We start from the raw sequence: 21377 nt of genomic DNA, 5'->3' as shown, positions 1-21377 counted from the left end.
TGCGACTTGTCGGGCTGTTGGAAGCCGAGAGTCTATCAGAATTCCACATTTCTGGTTCAGGGAAAAAAGTCTCTCCTCCGAAGGAAACGCTTTTCCCACTTTTGTGTCCAGAACGGAGCCTAGGTAGTGAATTGACTGTGTAGGCCGCTGGACTGACTTCTCCAGATTCACATGGAGACCGAGCCTGTGCAATTGGAGAAGACACAGATGTAGATCGTGCTTTACCCGCACTGGAGACGGACCTTTTAGGAGCCAGTCGTCCAAGTATGGGTATAGGAAGAGTCCCTTCTTGTGCAGAAAAGCCGCCACCACCGCCATGCATTTGGTGAAGACTCGTGGTGCGGACTTGAGACCGAAGGGTAGCACCGTGTACTGATAGTGTTTGTTCCCTACGACAAACCTCAAGTACTTGCGATGTTGTTGAGCAATTGGGATGTGAAAGTACGCATCTTGCAAGTCCACCGAACACATCCAATCTCCGGCTTGAAGATGTGGGCATATTTGGTGAAGAGCCAGCATGCGGAACTTTTCTCTGATGATGATCTTGTTTAGAAGTCGTAGATCGAGTATTGGTCTGAACTTGTCCTCCTGATCTTTTTTGGGGACAAGAAAGTACCTGGAGTAAACTCCCTTTCCTCTTTGAGCGAGAGGAACCTCCTCTATCGCTCGCTTTTGTAGTAGAACTGTTACCTCTCTTCGGAGCAAGCTTAGTTGGTGAGGGGAAGCGCTCTTTGGAGGTATGTTCTTTGGAGGAGCCAGGAAACGTAGTTTGTATCCATTGCGCAGTATATTCAGCACCCACTGATCCTTGGTGATGCTGACCCACTCTGCCAGGTGTTGTGAAGCACTTCCTCCCACTGGAGTGGGCAACGGCGCCAGAGGAAGCCACTGATCAGGCTTTTCCTCCTCTTGTAGTGGTAGAGGATTGTTGATGACCTCCTCTACCTCTGCCAGGTTTACCTCGAAACTGGGGTTTTCCTTGGGCTTTACTTTGGGACCATTGAGGGGTTTGAACCCTCTGTTGAGCCCCTCTCCCCCTGTTGGGCTTGAAACAACGCTTGAACTCTTTCTTCTTTTCCAAGCCCACCGCTTTCACTGTGTCTAGTTCCGTCTTCATTCGGGTCATTTCTTCATCCGCATGCTCACTGAAAAGAGCGGAACCCGAAAAGGGGAGATTAAGGATGCGATGTTGAGCATCCGGCTTCAGGCCTGTCAAGCGTAACCATGCCGATCTCCTGGCACAAACCCCATGAGAATAGGAATGCGCCGACAGGACAGCACCATCCGCAGCCGTGCTTATCTGATTCGCCACCAGACATCCTTCAGACACGGTCTCTTCAAAGTCCTGCTGGTCTTCTTTTGGCAGCTTGGCTTTGAACCTTTCCATAGAGTCCCATAAGGCTCTGTCGTACCGACCCAGAAGTGCAGCCGCACTAGAAACCTTAAGAGTCGACGCAGCTGAGTTGCAAACTTTGCGACCCCAGGAGTCTTGCGTCTTGCTGTCCTTGTCTGGGGGGACGGAAGAAGAACCTGCCACTGCGTGTGTCTTCCTCGCCGCCGCCACAATAACAGAGTCTGCTGGCGGGTCCGATCTTACAAAAACCGGGTCAGAAGAGGCCGGTTTGTATTTCTTTTGGATGCGGGCTGGCACCGCTCTGATAGCCGCCGGAGTTAGGAATACCTCCTTGACAGGATCTATAATCCCCGGAACTAATGGCAGTAGAGGCCGGGTGATCGCCTTTTTGTGTAGAGTCTCAAAAATGACTGTCGTGGTAACCTGAGGGACAGACATTTCAATGTTCAGCTTCTGAGCTCCTCTTTGCAAGACGTCCAGATACGTGCCAATGTCATCCACTGGGGAGGATCGGGACGTAGGACTGTCCGTCAAAGTAGGGGAGTAGTCCCTCTTGGAAGACCTGGTAGAAGAGGTCGAGGAAGTAGACGGAGTTCGTCGACGTCTACGGTGGACACTGTGCCTCCTCTCCTTGGATCGTTTCGAACGCACTTCCCGTCTAGGAGAGCGAGACCTGACCCGCACCTCTGGGTCTTTTCTGGGAGATCGGGTCCTTCTGGGAGATCTAGTTGGTGTTCTCACCGGAGATTTGCGCCTGGGAGGGCTATGCTTGTCCATCTCCTCCACTAGATCCTGAAGAGGAGACCTGTGCTGCGAGCTGGCGTAGTCCTGCATACGTTTTGCAGCTTCAGAATCTCTCCAATGATCCAAAGACTTATACCATCTAGGTGAAAGTCTGACTTTATCCGCCCAAGGGTCCGTCCGACGCTCAGGTGACTTGCGTACTGGACTTCTGGACTTCGAAGACGTAGTTGAGGAGCCAGAGGACCTTGAGGTGGAATGACGGGAAGCTGACTCCGTTACCATCACCACATCTGAACCTCTCGACGCCGAGCGATCTTCCCTCGTGGTCGAGTGCTTTCGGGGAGTCGGCGGATCAAACAATCTTGTTTTAGATTGTCTATGCGAGGATGTATGGTCTCTCGACGTCGAGCGGCGATGAGCAGCCGCCGACGGAGTTCCACGTCTCGACGTCGAACGGTGAGTACCGGCCTTCGACGGAGACCTCTCGCTCGACGTCGAACGACGATGCCCAGTCGTCGACGGAAGTCTCGACGTCGTCGACGAAGCACCCTGCTTCGACGTCGATTGACGATGTCTAATCGTCGACGGAGGTCTTTCACTCGACGTCGAACGGTGATGATCAGCCGTCGACGGAGATTTCTGCATCGACGTCGAATGTCTGTGCGACGACGGTGGAGGGGTATTGGACACCCTCGACGCCGAGAGCTGACGAGACACCGACGGAGACTGCATCCTCGACGCCGATCGACTCTTCCCTGTCGACGGCGGAGGGGTCTTGGTCCTCGACGCCGAACGTCGCTTCTTCGACGACGGCGGAGTCACACTTCTCGACGCCGGTCGACGTCTGGATGACGACGGCGGAGGGGTGACCTCCCTCGACGCCGGTCGTCGCCTGGTTGACGACGGCGGAGGGGTCCTGGGTCTCGACACCGACCGTCGCCCGGTTGACGGCGGCGGAGTTCCCTTCCGACGTCGCCCGGTTGACGCCGACGGAGGGGATTTCGACGATGGAACTGGATCCTTCGACGTCGGCGACGTACCTGGTCTTCTCTTCGACGGCGAGCCCGCCGTCGACGGTAGTTTAGACGATGAATGATCCACCGGTGGTTCTTTTCTCAGCGCCGAGCCCGACGCTGAGGGTGAGGGGTATGAAGACTTCTTTCTGGAAGATGAATGAGTCTTCTTGGAGCCCTTCTTCACCGGAGATCTTCCTCTTGATGACCTATGAGCTAGGCCATAAATGCGAATCCTCTCCCTGTCTTTTAAAGTTCTTCCTGACAGGTGTTCACAATGAGGACAGGTGCCTGGATCATGTTCCTCAGGCAGACACAGGATACAGACGTCGTGGTTGTCTGACTTGGCCTTCTTGTTGCCACAAGAAGGGCATTTGTCAAAGAGGGAAGGCATTTTCAGGAGAAAATGCTCACCAAATTGACTGAAAAAGACAGTATCTTACTTGACTAGATGTTAAATGTCGAGTAAGAACAAAAAATTGTCAAAAGTGAAGAGTTTTTCAGTCAAAAAACAGGAAAATTAGTGGAGCTGTGTAACCAGGGTCCTTCTCTGAAGGAGCCGGAAAGAACAACTGACCTAACTGTCACCCCTGAGGCATGATGGGATACTGGGGGTCATGAGTGCCTTAAAGGCACGGTGTCAGTTTATTGCAATGTAGCTACAGGTTAGCTTTTCAGTCTTTTTAGACTGTGTGTTTGCAATGCAGCCTGGGAGCTTTCTATGCTTCCAGTGAGTTATAAGAATTTCTACTGCTTTCTGAGCATTAAAACAGTTTCTAAAACAAACTTTGTGTTGTTTCTCATGTTTCTGATGCTTATTATTATTGCATGTATGGTGGAAATTCTACACAGCATATTTCAGCTCTGTTTTTATTGGCTGCTATTGCATGTTATATATATATATGTATTTATATATATATATATATATATATATATATATATATATATATGAGTATATATATGTGGGGCACATATAATATAGTGTTTCCGGGGTCCCGCACATGGGCGGGAATATTCTAATGCTTAGGACTATTGATGAGGATCCCCTGGAAGAGAACTGGCTAAATCAGGATTACGTGTCAAGTGAGAAAATCCACAATTCAAGCATTCACATTTCGCCAGGATGTACCTAGTTAAATGTGATGGAATGAGGGGAAAAACTGTAGAAATCAGTACCGAAGCCAATTCCATAGGTGAAAGATAACTTGCAATGTTGCAGTGCTCAATTACCTTTTGTTTACAGTATTAACTACTTGATGTGTTATACATTTAAAAATATATAGATTTTGAACATGCATCTTTTTACGATTGCGTTTCTTTGGTACAACTATAGATCATGTTATCCAAAATTCTCAAACCTTTAACAACAATGTACTGTATTTAGTAACCTAATCATTCATCTATTATTCCATTGGGTCAGTTATTCATAGTAGCCTGTTTACAGATTTGGAAAAACAAGGCTCTTACCTTGAAACTGCATTTAGCAATATAGCGATTCATCAGTTTTATAGCTACCCATTGAAAAACTGGTCCCAGCATTTGCCATTTGAAAAACAAATACATAGCTTGGCCCTTACAGGGACTGCAGTGCTGGCAATACAGGGCATAGTACAATTCATCACAGTAGCCTCAAATACAAAAAAACTAATAGACCTCAGCCATGGATAGTCATGTAACAAAATGCTGCCTATATAGGACCCTCCTCGCTGTCCTCATAGTTACTTTTCCCCCCACCTTTTACTGATTAAAGCGGTCAGCCGCTCCACAGAATGAATATACCCGACCGTAGACCAGCACAACTAGGGCCTCCAAGAAAGTGGATTCCTCCAGATGTGGGAGATAATTAATCTTACTGATAGTAGGAAAGTAGTAACCAACTTGCCCCTAGGAGTAGTGTATGGGTATATCAAATCCTCCCCAGCCTCATCCAATAAGAGCACCAGTGAGTCCAGTGGCTAGGTCACCAAGCAAATTAAACAGATCTGCTGTAGGACCTCCACTCCAAATCACTTCACTTGTGTACACTGCCACCAGATAATGAAATAGGAACCCCGGGTCCCACCGCCATGTGAAATGTTTCTGTGAGTTGGCTTTGTGTTGCAAGCAAATAGAAGTCTTTGCAGCTTGCGACCAAGTCTCTGCAATTGTCCTACGGAGATCATGCTCCCATTTCAGTTCATAGTTATGTTGCTATGTTTATGTGAGGATGTTCACGGCAATAGAGATGAGTGATGCCCTTCTTTGTGGCACCCTGGGTGAAAAGCTGTTCAGAGAGTTTTAGAAGCAAGCTGTACCCAGCTGATGAAACCGGTCCGGGGTTACTTGTGTTCCGGTTCAGGGAGGAACTGGCTTGGCAGTACGGGCTGAGCTGTTCAAATGAGGGGCAGGGTCAAGAATGATTTTCATATGGCTGAGTCCAAACTCAAGTGGCATGGTGAGCAACAGAACAATGGTTTGGAGTACTAACCCGAGCTATTGCCAGTGGTTAGACTTACTGCAGGCAGCCTCCCATCACCCTTGTGAGTTTCAAAGCGTGTTTTAGCTCTTCTACCTTTATCTTTCACGGACTGCGTGTTCACCCAGTGGAGGTGTTGATTAAGTCAGAACTCATCCACTCCAGTCAGTTGGAGGATCTGTTTGCAAGTGGGCCTATCTACGGTGGCCTCATCATGATAGAGGTCGCCCAAGAGGTGGGGGGGTACAACCCTCACACCCCCTTCCTATTTCCAAGGTGTTGGTAGCCGGCTGGAACTCCGAATTTTACACAATGGTGGGGAGGGATACATGGTTGCCACATGATGGTGATTAATCGTATCCCAATACCGAGGGAATGTGGCCATGGCATATAGGGGTGCCTGAAGAGGCAGGAAGCGGTCCCCGGGCCTCATTCCCAGGACATCGTGAAGGGGATGGTGTGGAGCAGCTCTGTTCAAGCAGCACCTAAGGTTTAGTTTAAGAGAATTGGTGCTGATTGGAGTTGTTAAGAATGTATGTAGTGTGCCATGTTAGGGAACCCCAGCCCTCCATCAGATGTTCTTTAATATAACGTAGCCCTGGGCACTCTTGGCGCAGCGTTACTCCATATAAATTGAAGTTGCTGTTCTTGCACCTGGCGGATGGTTTCTTTAGGAATCCATAGGGAAGAGTTTGTGTTACATATAGCAATCTGGGTAGGTAGGAAATGTCATGCTTACCCCAGCGATAGAGGTCTTTAAGCCGGGCCTAAAGTATGGGTTACACATTGTATCTTTATAAATTACTGATAATGCTGGTGAGAAAGACACCTAGGTACAGTATACATGTGTCTGCACATGCAAAGGGGAGAACAAGCGTTGAGACTTATTGGTGGGGTCCCATACCTATAGACTACTCCTAGTTAATGTGAAACCCCAAGGCGGCTTCAAACTGCCTCAATTTGTATAAAAGACAAGGGAGGGACGTGTCCGGGCAGGAAGCACAGCACATCATCAGCAAACAGGGCCAGTTTGCACTGTTTCCCATCGACCTAGATCCCCCAGACTTCAGGATTGTTTTCCAAGTGGCGTACTAGGAGTACCTTCGTTTAAGTTAATTTTAAGTGGCTAGGGGGCACCCCTGTCTAGTGCCCCTACTGAAAAGAATAGAGGGGAAAGGGTGCCACTAACTCTCATTCACATCACCGGGGCAGTGTTGTTGATTAACACATACGTTGTAATGAGTGAGCTCAGGCCCGCTATTCAAGAGGACTGCTCCAAGAAATTGCCATTCCACTCGATCAAAGTCCTTCTCTGCATCTAGAGAGAAATGTATAGTCTTGGTCCATTCCGTCCTGTCGACCATATTTACCACCGGTTGTACACTGGTCTAGGCTTCTCTAAAGCCGGACTGGCAGCTCGACAACATCAGCCATATTGAATGCAGTCGGGAAACCAGGATAGAAGTGAACATTTTACTACTATACTGCTTTACATCACATTTGCCTCTGCGTGCTCTGTTGCACCAAAGTCCAAACAGAAAATAGAAAAAACAATGGCATCTGCGTCAGCGCATCATTTATAGTTTAGTGTATTTATAGAACAGATACAAATAACCTTCGGCTTAGAGAGGCTGGGAATGGTGCAAGTACTCACCTTGGTCTCCAGCTGCAGGACTTGTCCTTTAGCCAGAAATCCATTCAGAGCAGTTTTTAAATCAGCCAGCGTGGGCTCATCCAAAGGCTAAAACAAAAAAAAAAGAGGAAATGTAGTCAACTGCTAATGGAACATTACAGCTTCCGATACTGTAATAATAAAAATGACTTTCCATATAATATGTTCATGTTTAAATTTCAAACTTTTTAATCATGCATGCGGACACTAATTCATCTTTTCTTTACTAATTATGGGTCCCAGGTGAAGTCAATAGGTGACCATCAAAACAAGTAGGGAAAAGAAGTTTTTTCTACTTTTCAAAGGTTACCAAAATGTGAGACTGAACTACCTTGAGATCGTTTCCTGAATAGTTAAGGTAATCGAGGCAAGAAAATGATCAAATGCAAATCCCAATACTAAAACGACTTGACCACTATTGAGAACCAACTCACAAGGTTCAGAAACATTTCAGATGCAATAATACTACACAAAAAATCCCTAGGTAATTTCTATGTGTAATATTACCACACCATTATGAAACTGCCCCTTAGGAAAGGAGACTTGCAGTGGAAAGCAGTGCCTCTGCATCAATTTCTGCATGTTGTCCGCACATCCAAGGACGCTGTCCGCAAACATATTTCACCAGATTTACTGTACCAGAATTTATCCTTGGAAAACCCTGAGGGGATGCTATTACTGCACATCCTGAGTTCCCGATTCAGAAAGAAACTCCCTTTTCTGCCAAAACTTGGATAGGCAAAGTACTATTAAAAAGGGATTAGGTCTTACTCTCGGAGGTGGCACTCCTTGAGCAAGTCTTATGCTGGGGAGCCTCATTTAAAACATTAGTTACATACATAAATCTCAAACATATTCTCATCAACACCATCTCCGTTAACTTATCATAAACCAAGTCTTTGCAAAATGAGCACCTGTTAGCATTCGTGAGAAAAAGAGTGCGTGTAAATCTCTTAGGTGAAAGAATATACCATATGATTGGCCGAATAAAAGCGGCATGCCTCTTATTTTTTTATATGCTGTGGGTGAGAAACTGGTTAGACTTGTGAGGGATTCTGTTTCTGTATATACAGGTGAAGCCACTATGGATCCCAGAGGACCAAGTCTGTTGATCCAGTTGATATCCTTAAAGGTAGACTATTTGCCGATTGTCATTGGCTGTATGTGTCGTCTGACTGGCTCACAGACAAACCAGACATAATATTTGCTTGAATGTTGGATAAAAATATGCAGAGACTGCTGCTATTTCCTTTGCCTCGCTATCATCAAGCAACAATCACCCATAGCTCATCAGAGATGTAATATATAATATTATCCCTAATCGTGGTTCCATTTCCACCCCCGCCCTGCTCTCCAGAAAGTCTCAGGCTGTAATCCATAACAAGGAGAAGGCATGTGTAGTCCTAGTGGGAGATGCTACATTGTTAAGAGCAAGCGCGCTCAGATGTAGTTCTCTGCAGAACTCTTTTCTCATCCTTCAAAGTGAGGGCAAACCTCAATTTCTAATCACATCAAATGAATCGTAGGAAACAAAATCCTTCACAGGGAAGCGCCCTCTTATCACAAACACCCTAGGCTTGCAATGGTATCTATTGTTCTACCACTATCTATATTTTGCAGGATGTTAATTTTGTTAGATATTAATATTGGATTGCATTATTGCACTGTTATTTCACTTTTAAGGTCAATCACATTTGTGAACAGTCTCAAGCCTAATGAATAACAAGCATTTGCAATGCAATAGGTCTCGCATTTGCGAAAGTTTAAGCTACTGGCATTGTAACTGACAATGCATTTTATTTATCTGTTTAGATAATTAACACAAGTAAAATACATTGTCATTTATGGTACTTTGGTTTACTTTAATTTAATTAAATTTTTACACTTTGGTTTACTGATTCACTCTCCCGATGCCCCCACTCAGTGTTCTCTATACACTATGACATTGGTATAAGCCATCCACACACCCAAGGTGTACCTGAACACCTCTGTAGTGGGATCAATGACTGGTGCCGTCTTATATTACTTGTTTACCTGTTTGTATATTGATATGTTTTATGTATGTTATTATTATCCTACCATGTCAGTGACTATTATATTGCTTCCATTATCTCTGTTCATTCCTACTGCCCCTACCCTGTCTTTGTGAAGCGCTCTGATATCTGTAAGGATCTTGTTCGCGCTATATAAAACTTTGAATAAATAAATAAATAAATAAATAATGCTAATAGCTCATACTCTTGTAAATGCGAGACCTGCTGCATTTCAAAGAAGCGGCCGTCATTGTCCCGGGCTGCTAGGAAAGTTAAAGCGGGCATGGCACGCTGAATGTTGCAGGAAAACATGTTGTGCCTGCAGTAGGAGAAACTCATTAAAGAAAGTAGTGCTTACAGACTAAATAAGATGTACAGTGTAATAACCGAAGTGAAGGGCCAGTCCTCATGGGAAGATTCAAATGAAGACAAAGCGGTACTAAGGAGGGACTAACAAGCGTATTAAAGAATTAGAAGCCAGCATTTATAAAGGACAATGACACAAGCCAATGACAAATATGGGTGGAGAGTGGGCAGGGCTTTAAGTCCATACTCGAATACAGCATGCCTAGCAGATCAGCGCATTCGCTGCCCAGGCTCGACCTAATATCATCTACCTTCATCCTGATCAAGGGACACATACTGGGGAACCGACAGGTGATGGTACTGCTGCAGTAAGTCCAATCTTGCCATAGCATTGCAAAGTTCTCCGACACTGCTCTTCAATATCTGTATGGAGACGATGCCATAAAACACGACGACGTTATCATTTGCGCAGTACACGCCTATCGTTAGTATGGCCTCCCACCCCTGAGGGTGGTATGAGATATAGGTTTCCCATGATTTCAGGGTTTCCTTGCAGGCCGCATGCTGAACCATCAAAAGTGAACCACTAGGAGCCTGACAAAGATTACTCGAAAATTGTACCAACCCTATCAAACTCTACTGTGGAATTCACCAATGAGGCATTAAAGGCCAGATTTGGAAAGCCATCCATGAAGACAAACAGGCAACATGGGCAGAGACCACTTTCTCAAGGGTAAGAGCCAGATCGCCCGTACAGGAGAAAAAGAGCTGAAAAGCAGTGATAACCTAGAGAAAGATCAATGTGTGAAACCTAGAGAAAGATCAATGTGCGAAACCAACCACAAGCGAGTCCAGGTCGGATCACAATATTTTCCACACCACTGATGGGGCCGGCCAGACACTAGTAACATTCAGATCTGTATGAATTGATTCTGCGCTTTTTAGCCCAGGGCAGCTGGAAGAAAGTAGGGGTTTGTTAAACACAGATAGCCCAAGCAAAGGTAGAGTTGGACTGCTGGGGTGGGCATTCGGTGGCAAAGACCAAATCCAATCTTCAAGAAATGACAGATACAAGGTATAAGATGACTCACTACTGAAGACTGCTCACCTCCCCAGGTCTGCATCTTAAAATTCTTTATTCTTCCACTTTCCAGTATGGGTCTCCCTCCCCTACATTACCATCCAAAAGAACACTTGGGGACGGAGGGGGTTAAAGTGGGGTAAGAGAAGAGAAAGAATGATATAATAACAAACACAGACTCGGAAGGGAGAGAGAGAGAGAGATAGATCGAGAAAATGGAAGAGAAAGAAAGCGCGAACAAGAATAGAGACCAAAGAAAGGAAGAGAGAGAAAAGAGATGGGTGCAGGAAAGAGACAAAGGAGAGGTTGGTTTCTGTGACTTTACAATGTGCCTCGTTGGGCGATGTTACATTGGTCCTCATGCAAGGCAGAAAATGGGCCCCTTAAATGCTGTTTGAACTGTTAAATACAGGGATAGTCAAGGGTCAGTGGCCTTCTGCACCAATGGAAGCTACGCCCCTGGCTGGGTGTCCACTCTGTCTGCCAGGTCCTGTGTCGTTAGGGTGTGGGTTCTGTGTTTCCATGCATGCTGGGTGGAATGTGTGCTGTGTGTGTTCTATACACGACTGCTTCTACCTTGTACACCTGTGTCAAGATGCACAGGTGCGCTTTAACCAATTGTTTAAATGCAGTGTGTGCGAGTGTTCACACGGACTGGGCACATGCCTCTATGAAGAGGCCAGAGAAAACCGAGTTAACAGTAAGTTTCGTCCTGTAGCACTTTCTACCCACGTCTTGCGCCTCTTAGCGCTGCGAGTGACCAACAATGCCGCACAGACATAAGATTTATTTGTAAAGCACAAGATCACACATGGGGTTTCCTGGCGCTGGTTGTCAGATGTTTGTTACCCACGTGAGTGGAGGATAAGAGACCGGACAGGACAGATGCACAACTAGAGCCAAATTTCATGGGGGCTAAGAAAAAATGTGTGGGGACAAATTCTTCCAACAATAGGCAGAGTGGAGATGCAGGGGCTCTAAGAAGGGGTGAAAAAACAGCAAAGCCTCATTAACAAGTAAATGATCTTTTAAAGACCTGTGAAGTACTCAGGTGTGGCTGTGTGTGTCTCAGCCGGGCTGACACACACGATGGGGGGTGGGGGCTGAAGCCCTTTGAGCCCAATGGGCTGCATCCAGGCACCCTCCTGTAGATGAGGTGCAGCATGATGGGGGCTGCTGTTCCAGGGCCATCCTATGCAGACAGGGAGTGGTTGTTGGGATGGACGAATAACTCTTTGCCCTGCAGGTAGAAGGCCTATCGGAGGCCCCTGCAGAGGCTCAGTGCCGCACTGGACGAGGGGTTCCCATTCACAGTGCATGAGTTGAAGCAGCTGGCCAGGTTCCCCCCCCGAAGAGCTGCCCACGTACCGCAGAGTAAAGTCAGGTGCCAAGAAGCTGCGGTCCGGCTCCAGCTTTAATGTTAGCTGCTTCCTGAAGGCGATAAGCCGGTTTTCATGGGCTCGAGGGAAATAGGGGGGGGGAGTACTGTCCCAGTTTCCTGAAGAAGGAATACAAGGAAGAGCTAATGTTGGATTAAGAGGTGGGATCAGTGCTTGTAATGGAAAAATAGAAGTGTGGGTACTATGTAGCAGAGTACCTGCTTGGTTCTGAGAAGTGCCGGTACTCTCCAATTAAAGGTTTTGCAGTTCTCTTGAGATGTGCCGGTACTCTCCCTTTCAAAATAAAAAAAGAAATGTGTCTTGTTGAGGAGACAGAGTATTTTATCCTACAACAACTATAAAGCCTTACACTCAGTAAAAAAAAAAAAAGGGGAACAGAGTAGCCGCTATGCAATCTCCAAAGATAAGCGCTCGACTGAAGGAGGTGCACCTGAATTCAAAAGAAGGCCAAGCACACACACAGAGCACCACAATGCCACAAAACCAGATAGTCGACGAAACCCTGAACGTTGGGTCTAAATGTTACCTCTTCCCAGCTTGAAGCCCCTGTTTGTTCTTTTATGGCTAAAGGAGAAGGAGTCAACGTGACAGGACAGAGAACGGCCCCTTCCTCTTCATAGCGTTCAGTGTCTGGCAGCAGGCAACCACTGCAAGCCTGTTTAACCTTTACATTCTGCAGTGATGACATCTCAGTTTACACCCTGGCTCGACAATAAGAGAGTCGATCAACCTTCGAGCATCGCTTTCAACACTAACTAGATCAGAAAACTGCTTAGTGGGCATGCAAAGAGAGTGCGCACAGTGAGATACAGCTAAAACGTAAAGCACATAGAGAGCAGTGCACTTTATTAAAATATAATTACGTCAGAACATGTAGGAGCGTGGTATGCTAGGTATGATGCAATATGGTATGGTGTTTAATCTCAGATAGCTATATGAGGGTCAGTGCAGATCTAAAAAATGCTTTTGCGCTTCCAAAGCTATGTAGGCGCTATATAAATATTAATACAACACATGTGTGCGCGCGGCAGCCTGCACTAGACATGTGGGCGCTGCCCTGCTTTTTGCTGATTTCCCTGGCGCGCGATCTCTCTCGCTCATTCTCTGTCTCACTCTCTCCCTCTCTCCCTCCCATCCATTTCCAAAACTTATCTTTGAACTTCTCCTCCGATAACATTGTTTTCCCAGCACCGGAAAAGTGAAAGCGGCAAAATTAAGCTTGGTCGGGAGGGGGGTGAATCAGTAAAGAACAAACATGGAGCGATGGGAGGGGGAGGGTTGACAACACCAAGGAAAGCGGTTGTGCAACACCGAGAAAAGTGGCCACGCATATTGAACGTATGAGCAACCCAGGCACCAATTACGAGTCATAGAATGTTTTGATAATTGCCCTTTAGATAAAATCAGCTAAACGTTCCTCTCTTCGTGTCGGTCAGCAATTTGCTGTTGTTGCAGTGTAATAGTGATAATTACTGATCACGTGTCAATTAAAGCTTTTAAAGGGTGTCAATAGATTCCAAACGATAAGGCGGTGCAGCAGACGCGCACAAACTCAGCTCAGTCTGGTTTAAAAATCAGAGTTGTGAATACCGAGGGCTGCTAGAATACATTATTCGTGTACTGCCTGGCTGCCGCTATGCCTCGGACACGCATGACGGCTTTTCTACTCACTTGATTTATTGCGGGCTAAATGCCTGACATCACACGCTTGCATCAGTGAGTAATATAATTGCGAGTAAATGCACGTTCTGCTGAAACGCCGCGAGCGCGGACAGGGGATGCGCATGCACATCTCCTGTCCACGCGTGCCACCTCCTGTCTCCCTTCGCTAAGGAAAGCGACGACTATAGAGTCTCGCTAGCGAAGCAGCTGCACTGCATTCGCACGCGAGACCTAAAAACGAGAGGCAGAGAGATATACCTTAAAACAAATGTCAATTGACGGACTATAATGGAAGATTCCTTTGGCAATCAAAAAACAGATTAATTGGCGGCAGTCCCCAATTAATGAAAAGCACACCAACAGTACAACTCGCAGATGTTACCTAGGAGAAGTAAATGGCATTACACACAGATCAGATGATTTAAGTACAGTAACTGAGTTACAAATTGAGTCTTCCTTCAAACAAAAGCTTGGTGTAAAAAAGAGAAATACAAATGCATTAAATAGCACTTATAAGAAACCAGCACAGATGTATTCTTCTATAGAAAAATTCATTAACAAACCCTTGCAGATGTGACAGAACAAAGTACTTCACCACGGTGAGCGCTCATAATTTTACTGAAGGAAGCAATGATAGACTCAGTTTTGCTCAGGCGGCCATTCTCTGCCAGTAAGTCTGTAGAAGAAGAAACAGTATTGTGAAGAATTACTGGCGAGAAAATCTAAAACAGAAGCATTGATTAGTCAATGGTAATATTTCTCACTATGGATCCATGATACAAGATCCTATCAGGCAGACCCAGTTCAAAGATTAGCTGAAATATTATATACAGCAATGTTCACACTCTCTAACGCACAAGTCTGTGGCATAATCACGTATATGGCAGTACTAATCCTTGGCTCAGTTAAATACTTTTCAGCCCAAAGACTAGACTAAATTCATTTGTAAGGTTTTTGTTAGTGTAGTCAAAACCATAAAAACAGATTTTAAAAAATCAAGCATCATTAACTTAAACGGAAATTATCAATCATCCTCTTAAGAAATGATTAGAATGACATTCTTTGCTTGCCATGACAATTGAACATTTCAGACAAAATGTAGGCATCAAAGCATCCCGGTCAGTAAATAGTTGAAACAAGAGGTTCAACATACGTACCTGTAAAACAATAAATACAACCTTGCAGTAACTTTGGCTTGTGAAAGGACAGCAAAACAGTCTCCTGCGCCTCTAATCAGGAAGACCTACTGAAATATAACGGATATCTCCTAATAGTTGCCCCAATGTGAATAATAATGGCAAATGCCTCTCATCAGGCGTCCATAATTATTTCACTGAACACATTGTAAAGCAACATCATAACTGACTGTAGGGGACAAATGTTGACTGCCACAAAACGAAGCCCCAGTCTCACATAGTACAGAAATTGATTTCCACACACCAAGAGGTTCTCCTATGATGGACCGTTCAATATTATCTAGGTTAGTTTCATTCTGGAGCCACATTGTCAGCATGTCATGTCAGATGGGAAACAGTTTTTAGGTCTCTGTAATATCCGGTCTGCGAAGGCAGACCGGAAGTCCGAGAATTAATGTTTCTTAGTGGGACTATTAGTCCCGCCTCAGTTTATACCTCTCTCCCATTGGCTGGCTTCCTAAACGGAGGCCAGCCATTTGAGGAGAGAGCCGTCACTCGGATTTAGCCCCGTCTTTCTCGGATTTGGGGGCGTCATTTTTGCTGTTCTTTAGACAGTGACGTCATCCGTCACTCAGAACAGCAAAACCACGCCCCCAAATCCGAAATTCTTCGGGCTTTGTGGCCGCCATTTTTTTTTCTCGTCTGGGGAGGATCGTCTTGTTCGTCGTGATGGCTGGCCCTTGCATCCCCACCGCCGCCTGCCAGAAGACTGCAGTGTGCTCTGTCTGCCGTTTTTTTATTTTTTTTTATTTATTTCACCGGGAGGCCCACGAGTCGTTCTCACCCCCCCCCCCCCGCCGGCCCGGGGATTCTCTGAGAGGCGCTGTGGCCGCCTCCAAACTCCGGGGCCGCGGTGCGATTGGCACGGCGGGCACTGCAGAGAAGAGACAGCAGAAAGCAGAGACCACTGAGACTGGAGCAAAAGACGACGGAGTGTGAAAAGAGGAGAAGTTACAACAGACTGCAGCAAGAGCTGCTGGTATGTTTTCTCCCAAACCAATAATGAACGATTAATAATAAGCAAATACAATCAGATGCCCCAGAAACCGGACAACAGAGACCGCAGAGCTCGAGGCAAGAGACTACAGGCTATTGGAAAGCAGAGACCCTCGGGTTTGCAGCCAGGTGCGGCAGAGACAGTAAACAGAGGCCGAGGAGCTGTGGTCGAGAGACTGCAGAGAACGAGGAACGTGAAGCCAGACACTGCAGCGACCTGAAGGAAGAGTCAAGAGACGACACCCACTGGACGGCAGCGGCTGCCCCCTCCTTGGAGAGGAGAGACCGCACCGCTCGAGGTAGGGGAGAGACTGCAGAGCAGAGGCCGTGACTCCTTCACGCCATTGCCAAGGTGAGAGGCTCGCGTGATCCATTCGGGGGGGGAGGGTGAACTCCTCATTCAGAGCCATCGAGCACCGGATTATGAATGGATTTGGGAGGAAGGACCCCCCATCCCCTTTGCATGCACACCCTGGGGGCAGGCGGGCTGCGCCAACAGCCCGTCTGCAGAGGGACAGTTCGCCGCATTTTCCAAACCCAGTCTTTAACAGTTGCCTGTTTTATTGTGAAAATACAATATTTTATAAATAATTCAATATCATTAGTCCGCTGCCTCCAAGACGTGGGAATGTGGACTCCGCTCACTGGTCCTTATACTAGCGCCAAGAAGCACACACTGCTTGGGTTGACCGGTGCCACAACAAAGTGCGCTCTAATGAGGTAAGGAACATCTTGGGGGGGGGGGGGGAACTCCTCATTCAGAGCCATCGAGCACCGGATTATGAATGGATTTGGGAGGAAGGACCCCCCATCCCCTTTGCATGCACACCCTGGGGGCAGGCGGGCTGCGCCAATGGCCCGTCTGCAGAGGGACAGTTCGCCGCATTTTCCAAACCCAGTCTTTAACAGTTGCCTGTTTTATTGGGAAAATACAATATTTTATAAATAATTCAATATCATTAGTCCGCTGCCTCCAAGACGTGGGAATGTGGACTCCGCTCACTGGTCCTTATACTAGCGCCAAGAAGCACACACCGCGTGGGTTGACCGGCGCCACAACAAAGTGCGCTCTAATGAGGTAAGGAACATCTTTAGCTGTCATTTCCGGCATGTAATGCCCCCTTGTTCTGTCGTGTTTGCTTTCCTCCCCTATTCCGTCGTGTTTGCTTTCCTGCCCCGTTCCGTTCCGTCGTGCTTGCTGCCCCCTGTTCTGTCGTGCTTGCTGCCCCCTGTTCCGTCGTGCTTGCTGCCCCCTGTTCCGTCGTGCTTGCTGCCCCCTGTTCCGTCGTGCTTGCTGCCCCCTGTTCCGATGTGCTTGCTTTCCTGCCCCCGGTTCCGTTGTGCTTGTCTTCAATATGGCGAAGGAAAGTACTTTCAAATACCCGTGTTCCGAATACCAGTTGCAGAAAAGCATAGTGCCTCTGATTTACTAGAGCATAATGTTGCTCTCTCCACAAGAATGCGGCCTCGCAGGGTTCAACTGGCTGCTCGTAGTTCATTAACGTCACTTTTGGCAGAGTTGGGAGGGAGCAGAAGGGTTCGCAGTTATTGTTATTATGTATTACATTACTAGTGCGTCTCTTCCTGGGGTGGTGCTGTTGGTCTTTTTACTAAGCTTATTTGCGTGACAATGGTTTTAAATGTGGTACAGTGACAACATACTTTCTTATAACACAAGATATGTGACACTTGGCAGGGCTGGTATTTTTATTATTCATCCAAACTCTACTCAATATTTATGGGGTGTCGGTGGGAGGCACAGTTTGCTGGTAAGTTCTCATGCCAATTATCAAAAATATGAAACCCCTCAGCGCTTTGTTCATTAACATATGGCACCAAGCTGTTCGCTTCCATAGTTTCCATACCATGGGGCGTATTTAAAAGCGTTGGCGCTGCATCACTTTTTATGATGCTCGGTGGCGCAGAGAGCTAAACCATATGTTTCATGGTCTTGCAGATATGGTGTAAGCAGAGACGTTTTAAGGCAGGGGCAAAGTGCCCTCTGGCCCAAGGCCCCTGGCTTTCAGGGGGTCCTGATAGAGCCATTGCCATTGCTGTTCTGCAGAGTCTTGCCCTGATGACCTGGAATAATTCTTCAACAGATTGTTTTAAATACCATTTTCCTTTCATTAATTTTAATGTGAGTGATGTGTGAGTTTATTACAGATATTTTGCAAAGAAATGTGTTTGTTTTATGCAACATCCATAAAAAAAGTTTTTTTAAGATCAAAACAGGACCTCACATATGAGAAATGGGAACGGATCACAGAGATTATTTTCAATATTAGCGAGCAGCTGCTGGGTTTCAATATTGCAAATAGGTCATGTAATAGGTCATGCATTTGCGAGCGATTAAGCTGTTGGCATTGTAAATGACAATGCCATTTATTTAACGATTGAGCTATTGGCAATGTAAATGAGAATGACATTTATTTATGATTTAAAAAAAAAAAAAAAAAATCATGAGCAATGCCAATAGCTCTACCTTTAATAATGCCGAGACCATTGCATTGTAAATGCTTGTTGCTTTTGATACAAAATCTTCTTACCATTGGGAAGAAAAACTAAATAAGCTTTGAGTCACAAACACAATAATTGGTGTCTTGCTAAATAAAAGGTACAACGCTGCACAAATCTCAGCCAAACATATTAAGCAAAAAAACTTTTGTATGTCTCGCCTACCCAGCGGGCATGCATAGGAGGAGACCTCATGTAATCGACTCGCTTTTTGAGCCAAATACGTGCACGCATTGCATTGCTTTCAATGGCAACGCATGCACGTTTGGCGATTCCCTTGCGGGAGCGAGCTTGAAACCATCTGTTTGTAATTAACTTGCAAACAGATGGTGCCCTTGGCTCGCGCCCGCAAGGGAAACGCTCTGCGAGTTTTTTTTTTACTTTGGTTTTTTTTTTTACTTTGAAACTGAGCGCGGCGCCGCTTCACAGACACCGCGCTCAATGTTGAAGTTAAGATATATATAAAGAAACCAAGCGAGGTTCTCCGTGAAGCGGAACACGCTCAGTTTTAAACGTAAGCATTTGCAATGCAATCGGACCAATTACATTGCAAATGCTTGTTTTTATTTCACGTCACTCGAAATTCACGAATTAGAGAACTTGAATCCGAAAACAGGGTCTGTAGGGCAGTTGGACGCCGAGAGCCACCCGTCTTTGCTGTCGTCATTTGTCATCAGCAGACTTTTCACTTCTCTGCCTACAGACCGCCGCTGCTCCATTTCCGTGTTGTAACACGACCCTGGTGAGAGGGTGATTCTGTACCCAAAGGCTCCCTAACTACATGTCTTGGTTCATTTCCCAATCATTTCCTCAGGGTTTCCCTATGCAAAGGTTGCAATGGCAGTGTGAGTGTGTTTCGCAAAACTGGATAGCAACAATACTGAGCATCATTGAAGGTGGGGCACTGGTGCACGCCAGACACCACTTTTCAAGTAAAAGAGATGAATTCAAAAACCAACAGATAAATGCTTGCAGTGCACTTTGGTGCAGTGACAAATTATGCACGAGCTCTGAGTCACTAATTGCAATTGTAATTGCATGTATATAGCGCTTACTACTCCGGACAAGGTGTTGAGGCGCTTTTCGGCGCGTAGCACTCTATAGTAAATTACCTTTGCTCTTTCCACATCCTGGGAGCTCTCTTCTGTTCTCTTAATAAAGGCAGTGTTCTCAGAGAGAAAACGCTCCATATATAGAAGAACAGATACATTTCTGACGCTAAGAAACAGTTTATCTTTAAAAAGTAAGTTTTTCTGATTGATACTTGAAGAATAATTAACCCTTAAAGGTGAGATAGGAGGTATGAATGCCAATGACGCTATAAAACGATGTAATTCTATGCACCAACGTATAGCACCTCTGTAGATTAATTAAGCGACCCTGCCTGGCTATAGAAAAGTATCATGCTAGGCACACAAACGTTTTGACAAAGGCACACAAAGCAAGATATGGGCCCTTCTAGGCACTGTGGTGAAGGCGTTATTGCATAGAGTCAAGCATATTACACTGACAGAAAGGCGCACATAGCTTGTTGAGAAAGAGCAAAACAGACAGACCCTTCAATTAATGTAAAAAGTGTATTTCAACCAATTTTAAGCGCGACATATTAAACAAAAAAACTTTTTTAGGTCTCGCCTACCCAGCGGGCATGCATAGGACACCTCATGTAATCGACTCGCTTTTTGGGCCAAAAACGTGCACGCATTGCATTGCTTTCAATGGCAACGCATGCACGTTTGGCGATTCCCTTGTGGGATCGAGCTTGAAACCATCTGTTTGTAATTAACTTGCAAACAGATGGTGCCCTTGGCTCGCTCCCGCAAGGGAAACGCTCTGAGAGTTTTTTTTTTTACTTTGTGTTTTTTTTTACTTTGAAACTGAGCGCGGCGCCGCTTCACAGACACCACGCTCAATGTTGAAGTTAAGATATATATAAAGAAACCAAGTGCGGTTCTCCGTGAAGCGGAACACGCTCAGTTTTAAACGTAAGCATTTGCAATGCAATCGGACCGATTACAACTACTCCTCCGCTCGCATTCCAGTCACTCCTCACCCACCACCCTCCTCAAGCTCAAACAAGACATTCACATCATCAAACAATTACTCTGCACACATCCCGGACACCCCACACCCGCCTTCACCAGCACCACCCTTCCTAACAGGACCTCCACTCGGGCGACTGACTCTCACACTCAACGCCCCCCGCACTGGATCTCCATCCCTGTTCGCAATCGGGAAAACCGCCCCCATCGTACCTGCAACACACTATCGGACCTCGACACAGTCAACCTCCTCCGCTCCTACGACCCAGCTCCCCTTAACAACATACCCTCCACCCTCCGCGCCATTCCAACGATTCATCCAAATCCCCTTAGACCCCCCACGCAAACAACAGAATCTCTATCCTTAGTAACCTGAGAAAAGTCCCCCTCTCTCTAGAACCCCCTTCCACCCTCGACACACCCCGTCTCAAATGCACCCTCCTCAACTGCAGATCGGCCTCTAGGCACTCCTCTGCAATCGCTGATCTCATCTTATCACTGGACATAGACCTCATCATCATGACTGAAACCTGGCTAACTGAATCTTCTACACCCATACTGGTTCCCCCCAACTACCACATCACAAGATTAGACAGGGTTGGTCAAAAAGGTGGGGGAATCGCATGTATACACAGGAGCAACCTCTCGGTCAAGAAAGTAACCTCTCCCTCCCTACCCTCCCCAACCTCCTGTGAATACATTTGCCTTGATATGATCAGTGAGGGCAAACCGATATGCTCTCTCCACGGCATTTACCATCCACCAGGGGACAACTTTACCTTCGCGCAACAAATTATGGATTTGATCACCACCAATTCGGGGCGACAACTCACACAAATATACCTTGGTGACTTTAACCTCCACTGGAACGATCATAATGACGCGGTGGTGAATAGTCTTAAAAAC

General features: G+C 46.3%; 1 protein-coding gene across 1 annotated transcript in view; it reads right to left on the bottom strand.

The window, feature by feature from the left end:
- ATP5PO (ATP synthase peripheral stalk subunit OSCP) overlaps positions 1 to 21377 on the bottom strand; it is an 86572-nt gene that overhangs the window by 10103 nt on the left and 55092 nt on the right. The window contains exons 5-6 of the mRNA XM_078656930.1: positions 14284 to 14396; positions 7221 to 7307 (exon numbers count right to left, since the gene is read on the bottom strand). Of these exons, the coding sequence (XP_078513056.1) occupies positions 7221 to 7307; positions 14284 to 14396 (200 nt within the window). The remainder of the gene's footprint in view (positions 1 to 7220; positions 7308 to 14283; positions 14397 to 21377) is intronic.

The sequence above is a fragment of the Lissotriton helveticus genome, chromosome 8, assembly GCF_964261635.1.
Source record: "Lissotriton helveticus chromosome 8, aLisHel1.1, whole genome shotgun sequence".
NCBI lineage: Eukaryota > Metazoa > Chordata > Amphibia > Caudata > Salamandridae > Lissotriton > Lissotriton helveticus.
The sequence above is the reverse complement of the archived record's forward strand: the minus strand, read 5'-3'. Positions and strand labels throughout refer to the sequence as shown.